The following is a 15,143-nucleotide window of genomic DNA, read 5'->3' as shown; positions in this document are numbered from 1 at the left end:
AATTCCACGGCTGACCTAGAAAAGTGTGGTCAACATATTCCCAGTTTCCCTCTAGCTCGAAGTCGGATAAGCCTATGCATGCCGATATGTAGCCTCGGACTATGGTTTTCAGCATGTCATGTTGTTGCTGAGTCTTTGGCATGGCGACGTCTACCCCTGTCTCAGTCTGACAAGCAGCCCTTGCCGCCGTTGCCGCCATCTTTGTGGTGATGACCTTGTAGCACATTGTGTCTGTTGTGCCCCGAAAACCAGGGGGACAACCTGAGGAATACAGTATGCAATATTTTGGTTTCGTTTTGTTTTATCAGGAAGACTCTTTCAGTGACTGTGCAATGCTTTTCAGAGAGGACATGTTTACATGCATACAAACAATACAACAATACATAAAGTAGTTACAAGGCGAAAAAAGGTTGATATAGAGACCAAAATCGTTATCCACGATCGGTTAATGGGAGAATATGACTTTTTGATTAGGTCATTAAGAGACCTAGAACGATTCAAACAGTATGTTTGCCTCGACAATGATTATAATGGGTCCTTGCTTATGATTTAAAAATGAGCATATAATAGTTACATACTAGTGTTCAACAAATATGCAGTGAATAAAGATACCGAAATATACATACTTATTTCGCTTGGCCATGTAGCAGCGTCTGTAAGGGTGAAAACATATTCAATGTCAAATGCTTTGTGTTATCCATGAATGATCCCGCTAATACCTTTAATATCTAGCTGTGTTATGAAAAATTGGTATCGGGTAAAGTAAAGGTATTTAGGCTGCAGCTATTTACAAAACGTATTTTGTTGTCGTTTTCAGAACTCAAATTGATTTTGGACCAGTTATTCTTTTTGAAAATGAAAAAGAAAGCATATCTTGATTAAAAGCAATATTTTTGCATTACATTCATGGTGATTTACTTACCTATTTGGCAAACGTATGATACTAGTAGGTCCTTTCCATCTGAAACAGGGTCACAGAAATACGGGGTCCAGTTGTAATTATCTGTTCCATCCATCTGTACACAGTCTTTGGAATCTCTGTTAATTATTGCTGACCACTGTGAGAACCCCCCTAAGGCAGAACCATCCATGTACAGAAAGGTTCCTTCTGTGATGAAGTCATTTAAGCCAATCATTGCTGAAGCTGGCGATCCTGCCGCGGTTAGCACAGCTATGATGTCGTTATGCTCGTCTAAGCTTTTTGGATCCGCCAGTCTTCCTCCGTCGAGGGCGCAGGCGGCTTGGGCGTCGTAGAAGTTGATAGAGGCCATAACTACTTTGTAACAATAAGGGTCTCCATAGGTGTATCCATCAGGGCAATCTATAGAACAGATGGGGAAACCACTATAAGTTATCAGTGGAACAACATTTAGGAATGTGTAGAAAAAAAACATGTAGCATGTTCCAAACTTTCGACCCTCTTGCTCTCAATTGAACGGAATATGTATAATGATATAAGATAGCTGCGTTTGGGTAGTCCTTACCAATGCTTTGATAACGTTATAGGTCTTTTTGCAGAAATGAATATATTCAATAAATTTGTTCTTTACGCAGACGCAGAACCTCAATTGGATCTTTTAAAATGTTAGAAAGATATTACAATATGACACATGGACTAAAAAATTGATTTAAGAGTCATTGCATGAGAAAACCAGGCAGAGGTGGGAAGATGGGGGTCGGCCAAATCGGCTCAAACTTTGTATGTGTGATATGTTGAACTATGAACAGCCATATAATTAAAACCCTCCAGCTATTTTTCGTTATGGAGATCTGGGACCCCCCTCCAAGACCCTCCGAAATCGGGTTATTTATGGCTGAAAAATACTAAAGTTTCGATGGCTACTGTTGGAATTCTGATAAAGATATGGAGATAACTTATATATTTCCACATAGCATAGGTTTCATAGTTTTACAGACCAAAAGTTGAAGTGGAAGCGTTGAAGTTAAGAGGGTGTGCTAGGGGGTTACCGGAACCAATGAAAGCAGAATTTTCATCCCTATGAATTTTAGTCATTTTCAAGGCGCATTATCTGCCCTGGGCAGTGGCTTTGGTGAACGGTTTTATTGCTGCTGGAGAGAGGAACATCTACTGATTCAAAAACAAGCGTCGTAAATTTGGGACCTTCATAACGCGGGCCATGACTGGGGGGTCTTTATGGGGATTTTGGGGGGTTTGGACTATAGTAAATCTAGTAATGACGTCTCACTACAGGGTATGTTAGGCCCAGTTTTTTTGTGACAATGTGCAAAAATCACTAAACAATTATTAAAAAAGTCTAATTAATTAGCAGTATTGATTTGGGCTCTATATGGGGGATATGGGATACCTGTAAAGGACTTAAACTAATTCTGCACATTTTATCAATGTTCTCTTAGTTGTAGACAGATAGTAAGTTCCCTAATAACTTTTACTTTGTGGTAGATAATAAGAAGGCTCTGCATGGGGGTTATGAGGAATCCACAAATGGAGCTTCCGTTTAATACACATGCCACATGGAAGCAGAGGTAATTAGTACATAATGGCATTTCACTCGGAAATAAGGTAACAAAAATGGCAAAAAACAATTATAGACAATCATGTTCGAAATACGGGTACTTGTACTTTTCTCGATCAAGACAGAGCAGTACAGATATACTACATTGTAGTTACAGACATTCACTATGGTACATTGATGGTTTCATTTATCATCATAAAAAATTATTTGAACACAAAAAATATAATAAAGTATAACAATCATACAGAAAATAACATATCACAAATTAACAGTTTAGCATACCATTTGCAAAATAAACAACGAGAAACATGACGTATTAACTGCCGAAGGCATGAAGGAAGCATTGGAGTCCCATGGTGGCATAAAGGGCTGTAGAATAGCTGTGGCACAAACGGAAGAAACAAACAGGGAGTATCCAAGACAAAAATGGGAAGGTGTCAAGTCATGGAACAACTTCATGTTAGAAACCGATGAGGACATACGAGTCCTGAGAGCCTTTGATATTGGGGTTGGAGAAGTGGTGTCATTTCCCCCAGTGCCACAGACGCAGGACCTTCCAACCCTGAAGATCACAGCACCGTTTGGGCCCCCACAGTCGCACACAAGTCACATCACAACATCCACAGGTGGGGAAAAGTCGCCGCTGTTCCATTGCCCTGAGCCAGGATGTGTGGCGACATTCCGCTCAGCCAACAAGCTGGAAGAGCACATGGATTTTGGAGAACACCTTAAAGAACTGGAGCGAGAGTCCGCATACGACAAAATACGCAAGCAGTGGGCCCAAGCTGTGACTGGTATAGCTCATGGCCCTGTGTTAGCCTCACAGACGCTTGGGGAAACGTCCAGAGCTGACGCTGTAGGATCCTCCCGTGTTGTAAGTGAAGGCTGGGCAATCCGGACTGCCAAAGGTGGCCAGCGGATGTCAGACAAGACAAAGACCTATCTGACTGACATATTTAATCAGGGGGCTACGTCGGGCCAGAAAGCTGACGCTGCTCAAGTGGCCCGGGATATGCAGCACGCAAAAAGATCTGATGGGAAGCTGTTGCTCCAGCCCAGCGAGTGGCGCACAGCCAAGCAGATTACTAGCTATTTTGCTAGGCTGTCAGCAGCACAGAGACAGGAAAGTACAGAATCTGTGGCTACTGACATGGAGGCGATAGAAGAGGAAGGCGAGTGGCAAGCACTCCGAAAGACAGTGTATAATAACATTGATTACAGTCATCCGATCACATTTGAAGATATTAACTTGTGCGAACTTGCAAAAGCCAAAGGTCTCAAATCATTAAAGCTGAAGGAACTAAAGCGCATATGTGATCATTTCCATCTGCACGTTACAGGCTCTATGGCAAGAAAAATGTCATTCACACAGGCGTTGGATGCCATCATAGGCACATGCACATGTGGAAACTGATATCATGATGTTTTTCAACTATATAGCTTTGTAGGATAGAGGATTTTGTAGCAATAACTTGATGAAGATAAAACTGTAAAACACATGCATTCCTTTTGTGATATGCATTTCAACAGCTTAAGTAAATATTTTGTGTGTTACTGAAGTTTATTTTGCAAATGGTATGCTAAACTGTTAATTTGTGATATGTTATTTTCTGTATGATTGTTATACTTTATTATATTTTTTGTGTTCAAATAATTTTTTATGATGATAAATGAAACCATCAATGTACCATAGTGAATGTCTGTAACTACAATGTAGTATGTCTGTACTGCTCTGTCTTGATCGAGAAAAGTACAAGTACCCGTATTTCGAACATGATTGTCTATAATTGTTTTTTGCCATTTTTGTTACCTTATTTCCGAGTGAAATGCCATTATGTACTAATTACCTCTGCTTCCATGTGGCATGTGTATTAAACGGAAGCTCCATTTGTGGATTCCTCATAACCCCCATGCAGAGCCTTCTTATTATCTACCACAAAGTAAAAGTTATTAGGGAACTTACTATCTGTCTACAACTAAGAGAACATTGTTTAAATGTGTAGAATTAGTTTAAGTCCTTTATAGGTATCCCCATATCCCCCATATAGAGCCCAAATCAATACTGCTAATTAATTAGACTTTTTTAATAATTGTTTAGTGATTTTTGCACATTGTCACAAAAAAAAACTGGGCCTAACATACCCTGTAGTGAGACGTCATTACTAGATTTACTATAGTCCAAACCCCCAAAAATCCCCATAAAGACCCCCCAGTCACGGCCCGCGTTATGAAGGTCCCAAATTTACGACGCTTGTTTTTGAATCAGTAGATGTTCCTCTCTCCAGCAGCAATAAAACCGTTCACCAAAGCCACTGCCCAGGGCAGATAATGCGCCTTGAAAATGACTAAAATTCATAGGGATGAAAATTCTGCTTTCATTGGTTCCGGTAACCCCCTAGCACACCCTCTTAACTTCAACGCTTCCACTTCAACTTTTGGTCTGTAAAACTATGAAACCTATGCTATGTGGAAATATAAAAGTTATCTCCATATCTTTATCAGAATTCCAACAGTAGCCATCGAAACTTTAGTATTTTTCAGCCATAAATAACCCGATTTCGGAGGGTCTTGGAGGGGGGTCCCAGATCTCCATAACGAAAAATAGCTGGAGGGTTTTAATTATATGGCTGTTCATAGTTCAACATATCACACATACAAAGTTTGAGCCGATTTGGCCGACCCCCATCTTCCCACCTCTGCCTGGTTTTGCCTGGTTTTCTCGTGCAATGACTCTTAAACGCATCTTTAGGTCAAAAATATTTATATAGATGTATTTTTATCAATTTACGCAACAGGGCGTACATATCAAAGTGAGAAGTACAATTGAACCACACCCGTATCGTCCTTCAACTTAAAATCAATGACCAGCAAAGCATACAAATCTATTTACATGTCAAAGGTCTTTAGCTACCAGTCGCTGACATGTCATCAATGGTATTGAATACAGAAACGTATTTTCGTCTAGTCTTGAGTTTAAAATCATGAGATTCACTCATTATGATGTTCTCTTGCTGTATTGTTATGTGTTTTTGTGTTTCGTCCTACTATTGTAAAGCGATGGCATCGATAAGACATATGCTTTCGTCCTATTATCAGATGTGAATGAAGAGGAAAAGCAGTACGTGGCAGCAACTGTTCTATTGCTCCTTTACGCGAGAAAGAAGAACAAGGATGCCAAGTTAATGCCGTGATCTTTACCTATCCTTTTCAAAATATCCCCATGACTATTTCAGACATTGAAATATAAACTCTAGGGTTCCTCTGTTTGGAATGATTAGTGACAACAGATGTCGCATTGGCAACCATCTCCTTATTTGAGACTAAACTAAGAGTTACGTACTTAAATGAAACCTTCATCAAGAGTAAATCCAAAAGATTATTAGCTATCTCTTCGGATTTGGATAGAGCTCCTACATACCCTTCTTGCTAGGCCTCTTTTTATATTGTCTTCATCTAATATATAGATCTATATATATCTATCTAACTATATATATTTTTCAAAGTTATCACCTTGATTTTGCATTTTTGAAGGGTATTATAATAGATATGTGTAATGACAAAATATACATTTGCGATAGACTAGTGTATTATCTGTTGCGCAGTTAACACAAGAAGTTACAACTATATAAAAGTATTCCCTATCAACACTTTATGTACACTAACTCGTGTTCCCTCATTCTGTTGTTAACTTCTCTAGACAAAATAAACTCACCACAAAACGTTCGGAATTTTAAAGTTGGGATAATTCACAAAAAAGTTCGGAAACCAAATTTGTCATGATTCTATATTCAAAGGTTAAACAGCAGAGCTGACTCTGTGAGTGTGTCACAAACCAAGAATGCCGAAACTCCCCTGCCAGCAGTGCCTGACGTTGACAGGGGAATTTTGGCACTTTTTGGGGAGTGACCACCGACGAAATCAATCACGAACAGTGTGATTATAACAAATGAGGTATCATTCTAACGGAAAATATGACACAAACACTAAACATAACACATAATGATAATAATAGCACTTAGCCTGGGAACTCACCCCCCCCCCCCCACACACTTTGCCCCTGATGGGGCTATTTGGGGGTACCAGCAATGTAGATGTAGATAATGCTAATCATTTTTTTTTAAATGGACATAAAGTCATGGAAAAGTTTGACAAAATTTGTCGTGGCCCACTCAAATACAAGTAGCGCCGGTAGTCAACTCATGATGTTATTTTTTTGGCCATTTGCCTCACGTTTGTTTGTTTGTTTGTTTGTTGGTTGGTTGGCTGGTTGGTTGGTTGGTTGGTTTGGTTGGATGTATTATGAATGTAGAATGCAGAATCGCAGATAGACTAGCATTTATATTGATTTTGAAGTTACAAGGGATTATTGATAATTCCTGATCAAGTCTATTTTGAAATTGCAAACATCCTCTCTTAAATGTAATTTTTTTGTAGAATGACGTTTTTGTCTTTTGCTCTTAAACTACCGCTTGACTACAGTCAACTACCTAACACTTCAAAAGGAAATTACCCTGATGTCATTTGGCGAGGACGAAACGATCGATGAGCTATACTTCTGTCAAAATAGATTTACAATGATGACGATGAACATTGTTTGGAAGCTGACATTCTATTGGCCAATGTACAATGAGCAAAGCAGTGACGTTGTGATACTAGTGTTGCCATTCATTTTATTACCAATTGCACACTGCCGTCTTATTGTCATCTATGTTTCAAACGATCCCATTTAGACAGACGTTTACAAAGTCGGTAATATCAATAACATGCCGCCCATAGCTAGGGATAACTGTGAAGGCTCTAAAAGTAGAATCGGCCCTAAAAGTGAAATAAAATCCAATACTCCCACTGAAAACGTAACCTTGGAGACTGCAGATCAAGAAAGAAATATGACTCTGTTATGCTATGGTCACAGTTCCAAACTGAGGCCTGGCCGAGCTGTTCGCGGGAACAAATACGTTCTGTGTGTTTTGTTTGTCTTTTATATAATCCTTTTTGATTCCGCAGACTGCCCGGCTGGGACTCGGTTTGGAAATGTGACCATCGCATTGGGTAGATTTGGGATGCAGCCTTGATTCAAAGCGTCTAGTAATTAGACATTTGGGGAGAAGTGCACTAGGGCGATGTTTAGACCCCATTTCTAGATCAACTAAAGACCGCAAACCTCACACATTTTGTACAATTTTGAATAGCGTATGGCAAGGTGTACTTCGACCAATTATGATGTACGTACATCACACTGTAACGTTAGTTGTAACCGGAATATGACGTCGCATGCATACTGCTAACATTTGTAAACTGAGAGAGGTCACTAAAACTCATTCGTATTAATCATATTGGATCCACAAATTCCAAGTCATTCTCTGGTATCTGTTCAATGGTGTTTGTGTTGTTGTGACATATGATTCCCAAAAAAAAGATGTAAAGAATCCTATGTCAATGGTGCCAATCTGTCTAACGTAGTCGCTATACATGTTTATCAATGCCATACAGTTTTCTAGGTAACGGAAATACATGTCTGTTGTTTTTCGCCTAACCTACAGGGTTTGGACTTTTTGTATTAGGAAAATGGTGATAGACCTGTTGTAAGAATGGCATGGGGAAAGGGGGAATAAATTTAAAAAGCTCAAAACTTAATTTCTCTTTACAGACCTTTCGTGACGGCGTGCGCCTAACCTAATTTTGTGATTGCCATTGTGTACACACACAGGAAGTATACTTCTCTTTGGAACTTTTAAAGAAAAAATGCAACAAGAATCCTTCCGGTGCATGCACTCAGGTCAATCTGTCTAAAGTCTTCTCTCTATAATCCTACTAACAGCTATATAATGACTATATGGCGCCAGGCCATGCTATTCTCTAGGTTAGTGCACTAAATGCCTTGTTTTTATTCTACATAAACTCTTTGTAGGGTTTAAAAAAAATTGTATCCGAAAAATGGTGAAAGAAATGTTGTACGATGGGCATGGGGAAAGGGGAGAATAAAACCTGAATTAGGTATCCCCGCAATGTCCCCTTTCTAACCTTTCCTGCATTTTAATCCGCGCATACAGACAGGTACTAGTAAATCGTTTCTTTTATATACACTTTGTATTTTCACTATTTTTATCCATTCAAATGCGAGGAAAGGACTATCCCATAAAATCTACTAACATTCTAAACCGGCTGCTTTTGTGCTACTTTTACTCATGGTACTCATGGAGTGCTTCGGTTAAAAAAAGGTGCATTGGCTACATACGAAATTCGAACTTAAAACTCTCGCTTCATTAGTTGAATGTTCGAGTAGATTTGTATCAAACCCTACTTTGCTTTAAAAAAAATATAGGCGAAAACTCGACACGTCAAGTCGACCTTTCATATTCTAGACCAGTTGAAGCGACAACAGTACCATAAATATCTTTACATGGGATAGTCTAGCCTAGTATGGCATCAAAGCCCACCGGGCAAACCACCTTAGACCAAAGTTGAAATTTTTTATGATCTGTAAGTTCTGACTCGTTGTATGTTCTTCTGTTATAGGCAATGATAGGATAATGATGAAAAGTCATATGTATCCCTTGCCTAACACAAAAGTTCAAACATCACTTGGACATGAATTAAGGTGAACGGAAACAGTAAGTTTAGATAATCGAGTTCGTGATCATATGTCAATTTTGAAAGATTAACTAAAAGCTATCTAAGTTCGAGAATTAGTGACTTTATGCCTGCTACGAAAGTTCAAATGGCGTCTACGGTAGAAAATGTGTTAAACTGAGCAGCTCAATACCTGTCTCGTTCAAAAGCAAATCTAACACTAAATTTTCGCTAGAAAAGTATTGTGACATTACAATAAGTTGTGTATTTGCATAGGCTACATATTCATAAAAAGCAAGAGCTATCTACCATCCATAAATTGTGACCAACGATAGTCCGGAACACGAGATTAACAAGAATGAAGCTTCTGCTACGGTACCAAAGTAAGCCACTGGAGGGGGGGGGGGGCGCAAAATCTAATAATTTATTCGATAGGCCAACACCTAATCGCATGCCAAACCTCATATTAATTTATCAATAGGTTCTTCTAAATCACAAACACCGTTACAACGCTTCAACCTCTACCAAAACACAACCTTTCTGGCGACAATTTTGAAGTTTAAAATGATATGACTCTGTTAAGCTATGGTCACATTTCCAAGCCGTGGCCCGGCCGGGCAACAAATCATGCTGATGACTAATTTCTCTACGTTTTGCGTGTGTGTTTTTGTTTGTCTTTTATATCATACTTTTCGTTTCCGCAAACTGCCCGGCTGGGACCTGGTTTGGAAATGTGCAGTAGGTAGATCTGGGATGCAGTGCACTATGGCAATTATCGAGACCGGTATGACTTGCATGTTTAGACCCCATTATATTTGCACTGGATGGCGATAGCTGAGCGACCGTTGAGCGACCTAAAGTGGATCTGTGCGACCAAGGACAGTATACTTGGAAAACACGTACAGTGCAAATCTATGATTTAAGAGGCAACAAAACGTACAAAACGAATAAGAAGATTCGTTCTTTATCTATGGAATTCCTTCAGTGATCTGTTAAATGTTTTGTCACTCAGCCGTCGCAGTCACTGGTATTACAAAAAAAAATGATAAATTATCTACCGGTGACCCCTTACTCAGTCACGCTGCGCTCTGCCACGTATGCGCACATAGCCTGTACACGTTTCCAACAATATACTGTAATACAGATATATCCATATGTATGTGTTAGGAAACAAAGCACGGTCTTAAAGTTGCACATGTGGCACGAATACCTTTTTCATTGTTACCAGGCACTGACCTCACTCCCAAAAAATGCCTTCCCACTTACATTTCCTATCACAATTTATCGTGTGAGATTTTCCGTCCATTTCTGTATGTGTTACAAACTGTACTTGTTTACTGTTGTTTTTCTGGTGAGGCACCAAGCACTTCATGGCACGATTTTTGGGGTGTTTTTAACATTTGTCTGGACTGGAATTATGGACTGTGCATCTGACCTTTTAAGCCAGCTTTTGAATCTAATCGGTCGTCTGTGAAATTTTTGGTCTTTTGTTACGCCTGGGCCTCGGGCTATAGTTCCACGCGCTGAATGAACTCCATTCCCTTCCAAGATTTCATTTCAGTAGCCATTGCTTTCAAGAAGAGGATGTAAAATGTGGATAACGACGTATAGTTCTTCTAAATTGACTGGAATCTTTATGTACATTTGTAGCTTTGTTCTTGGAAAGGTGACCTTGTAACCACTCTGGTTAATTCAACTGTTAATGATATGACCTTCTACAGCCCTCTATGTCAGCTTTGTCTAAACATTTTGAAACAAATCTAGACTGACTTTAAACACATATGGAAATTTGCACCAAACCATGTAGTAACATTCTGTCCTGTACCACTACGTAAGATATGGACTTTGAATCCGTCAGAAGTAAATTTAGCTGTTTTCAGACAAATAACCCACTGGAGAGGAAAATTACACTGACGCATTAACACATTCTTCGGGAGTCAGAGACGGCGTCCAAAACGTAAACTAAAATTTGAATCATGTGATTGGTATAAGTCAGATCAGAACTGTGTTCAACTTAGCCATTTCTATGCGGCCACTGTTTAACTCATTCCCTTAAATATGCTCAAAAACTCCGTGAAAAATGCTGGCCATGAAATCATTTCCATGCATTGTGCGGGGTTGTGACCTTTGTTGGCGAAGATTACAACAATCATACACACTACTTATGATGTGCAACAAAGTGTAATGGTGGTGGTAGCTGTTTTGCACAGATTGATAGAAAAACTCGCCAACATGATAAATAATGCGTTGTTGGGAAGTTGAGTCTTGTAGCCAGTGTCATTTCATGGCGTCAATGGCATTTCAAGCAGTCCACGACTACGTATTTCATTATACAACAGTAGCACCCAAGGTCGCATCATGAAATCTAAATAATCATATCCTTTCTCTCCATTATTTCTTTAATTTCTAATCTACATATTTCACGTTACTTATCGTCAATTGTGTGTGTATGTGTGTGTGTGTTTGTGTCTGTGTGTGTGTGTGTGTGTGTGTGTGTGTGTGTGTGTGTGTGTGTGAGTGTGTGTGTCTGTCTGTCGAGAGGGAGAGAGAAATTAACATCAATAGATAGATAGATAGATAGATAGATAGATAGATAGATAGATAGATAGATAGATAGATAGATAGATAGATAGATAGATAGATTGGAACACACAAGAACAACTGTGGTTTCATAGCACTTCTATTCATGTCAAGCTACATTTTACTCCGACAAATAGTCAATACCCATGGTCATTACAAACACAGACAGCATCAAAGTCATTATATGTAGAAGCTGCTACATACAAATGAATCTACATGCAATTTTTCATACTGTGATAGCACGGGGCATATAACGTATACTGGTTAAAAATAACTACCCCCCCCCCCCACTCTCTCTCTCTCTCTCTCTTTCTGTATCTTTCTCTATCTCTCGCTCTATGTGTGTTTGTATGTATATGTATATATGTGTATAAGTATAGGTTTATGGTGTATGTGAATTATATCAACACACACAGATTTGCATGTGTATAGATGTGTAGAGGGAAAGAGAATAGACAGACGGAGAAATGCATACCCTGTACCATCCTTCCGTGTCATCAGCCAACAGTAACAACAACTTCAGTTATATGCTACATTTACGTACTATAGATTTGGTGGTATATGCTTCTTATGTTAGTATTGTTAACTATGATGTCCGTACATGCATATTACATGTAGCTTGATATGAATAGAATTGTATTTTCAGAGGTACACCTTTATCTGGATAATACGCCGATTCGACATTTCGACCTTCATCTAGATTTATATTCCCTGAATTGACTCAATAAACTATATATATGACATGGTTACATTCAGTGTGTTAGGGATGCCTTGAAACGAAATAAAAGGTTAATCCAGAGTCAGTATTATGCCATGTCAACCCTCCTCTAGATATATACCCTGAATCGAATCAATAATCTCTATATAGGACATACTAACAGTAACTGCACTTAATGTGTCATAGAAAAGTCTATCATGCCAGTCTATCATGCCACATAAGGCAGTATTATGCCATGTAGACCATCTAAATCGATGCACTGAATCGACTCAACAAACTATACATGACATAGCTGCACTCCGTGAGTTATAGTTAAACTAAAGCAGTATTACGACATGTCGACCTTCATGTAGATTTAGATTCCCTGAATCGACTCAATAAACTTTATATATGACATGGTTCCACTCAGTGTGTTATAGTTAATCTAAAGTCAGTATTATGCCATGTCAACCGGTACCCTTCTCCAGATATATACCCTGAATCGACTCAATGAACTCTATATAGGACATAACTACACTCAGTGTGTTAACGATAAACTAAAGCACTATTACGATATGTCGACCCTCGTCTAGATAATAAACCCCGAATCGACTCAATAAACTCTATATATGACATAGTTGCACTCAGTGTGTTATAGTTAAACTAAAGTCAGATGCATTTTGCCATGTCTACCGGTACCCTTCTCTAGATATATACCCTGAATTGACTCAATAAACTCTATATAGGACATAACTACACTCAGTTTGTTAACGATAAACTAAAGCACAATTACGATATGTCGACCCTCATCTAGATTATAAACCCCGAATCGACTCAATAAACTCTATATATGACATAGTTGCACTCAGTGTGTTATAGTCAAATCAAAGTCAGATGCATGCCATATGCCATCTCGAACCTCCTCAAGATATGTACCATGAATCGACTCAAGAAACTCTATATAGGACAAAACTACACTCAGTGTGTTATAGTTAAAGTAAAGTCAGTATTATGTCTTTTCGACCCTCCGCTAGATATATGCTCTGAATTGACTCAATAAACTCCATATAGGACATAGCTGCACTTAGTATGTTATAGAAAACCAAACTAAGGTCAGCATTATGCCATGTAGACCATCTCAATCGATGCACTGAATCTTCTCAACAAACTCTAAACATGATATATGCTACATTGCTACCATCAGTGCTAAACTAAAGTCAATATTACGACATATCAACCTTTTTCTAGATCTAGTAGCCTTGAGTCGACTGAATGAACCCAAATAGGACAACGCTGCATGCGTTATAGATAAGCTGAGGTCAGTGTCCATGAACCATTTCTGGACATCACAGTGACCTCATTGACCTATGTTGATGACATCACACGGAAATGTTCCCCTACTGAACATTTTGATTTGGACTGTATTATTGTATAAAAGTCCACCACCACCACCACCGGCCCGCTTAGCTGTGCACCAATCCTCCCTGGACGAGATGCCCCACTGGGGTTTCGTCCAGTATGATTAAGATTAAGATTAAGAAGATAAAAGTATGATAGCATATAGATGGCGAGGTCGTTGAATACAGGTTGTTCACATTTTTTCTATCGTTTAGCTAGCTACGGAACTACATGTACATATTATACACTTCGAATAAAGACGGAAGCAAAACAAATTCTTGTGTACAAACAAGATAGAATGCGCATCAACCCCTCAGCTCCGAACATGTATTTGCTGTGCCCTGGCCCAATAACGACCGATATATATTGACTCATCAAAGTTAACTTCATTCAAAGTAAAGGTAGTAAGAATGCTAAGGAACATGGAACAGTCTATTGTGGAATATAAGACGAACATAATGCCTAATAGTGTCGCAATTCGCCCAGCTATCAACATGTTTTGATATATATACTCCGTGGAAAATGTTACTGTTGAATGATATATTTCCATTTTTGTCAATAAAGTATGATTGGCAATCATCCCGACGAGTAGAAAACATATAGTTTTTTTTCGATCTAGTCACATTTTGGATACATTGTGATGTAGAATAAATGAGTTGCCCTACCTTGAGCTGATGCCCCTCCTACCAGTTGTAGCACTACTGCCAAGATTGTCGTTACTAGTTGCAAGTTTCTTGGCAAGGTTTTCCAGATCCCTTTGGTCTTAACCCTCCAGCATTCCAAGTATATACACATGATGCCTACGGCAAGCGTACTTATTCCTAAACTAGAAGTTTTTTTCCACAATTTTGTCGCGGTAAAAAGAGTTCGTGTCCGGTGTACAGGACAAATCTTTCGTTGCTGAAGTCACAATTTAATCGTTTGCAATGACGCACGTTGAAAAACTTGAAAAGTAGGTCCACGCCTGAACCAAGGCCAGTCGGAGTAACCTATACTGTAAATGTATTTAAGTTCGCGTGGTTTTTATTTCGAGCTAAGGAGAAAATTGAGTGTTCGCGGCGGTTTTAAGTTCGCGGCAGTGTTATAATCACTTACTGCTACAGAATGTTCGCGGAGTTTTTAAGTTCGCGGTGAAACGGTCGCCGCGAAAACTGCGAACAGAAAACCACAGCGAATATTTCTGTATTTACAGTATTGCTAGGCGGTCGGAAAACTATTGATCTTATAAATGATTACACACGTTTTTTTTCCAATCCGGCTTTGCTTCAGTAGTTGCATCACAGTTGGGAATAGCAAACAATATGAAAGACCGAGGGCATTTATATTCCAGAAATGCCTTTTGTAGAGTTCACTGTGTATTTACTTAGGGAACCTACGGAGCCTTTAGCGTGACTACAGGCGGG

General features: G+C 39.1%; 2 protein-coding genes across 51 annotated transcripts in view; one reads left to right on the top strand and one right to left on the bottom strand.

The window, feature by feature from the left end:
• The window catches only part of LOC136447472 (mucin-3B-like), a 180,292-nt gene extending 165,636 nt beyond the window's left edge, over positions 1 to 14,656 (bottom strand). For all 50 annotated transcript variants that reach the window (XM_066446394.1, XM_066446395.1, XM_066446396.1 and 47 more), the window contains exons 1-4: positions 14,406 to 14,656; positions 923 to 1,321; positions 627 to 653; positions 16 to 261 (exon numbers count right to left, since the gene is read on the bottom strand). In XM_066446394.1, coding sequence (XP_066302491.1) covers positions 16 to 261; positions 627 to 653; positions 923 to 1,321; positions 14,406 to 14,535 — 802 coding nt within the window. In that variant the 5' untranslated portion in view covers positions 14,536 to 14,656. The remainder of the gene's footprint in view (positions 1 to 15; positions 262 to 626; positions 654 to 922; positions 1,322 to 14,405) is intronic.
• Positions 2,799 to 4,476, top strand: LOC136447477 (uncharacterized). Its single transcript, XM_066446454.1, has one exon. The coding sequence runs from the start codon at positions 2,827 to 2,829 to the stop codon at positions 3,907 to 3,909; it is 1,083 nt and encodes a 360-aa protein (XP_066302551.1). The 5' UTR covers positions 2,799 to 2,826; the 3' UTR covers positions 3,910 to 4,476.
• Positions 14,657 to 15,143: the final 487 nt, after the last annotated feature.

Source organism: Branchiostoma lanceolatum, chromosome 13, assembly GCF_035083965.1.
Source record: "Branchiostoma lanceolatum isolate klBraLanc5 chromosome 13, klBraLanc5.hap2, whole genome shotgun sequence".
In the NCBI taxonomy this organism is placed as follows: Eukaryota; Metazoa; Chordata; class Leptocardii; order Amphioxiformes; family Branchiostomatidae; genus Branchiostoma; species Branchiostoma lanceolatum.
Note: the sequence above shows the minus strand (reverse complement) of the source record. Positions and strands in the feature narration are given on the sequence as shown.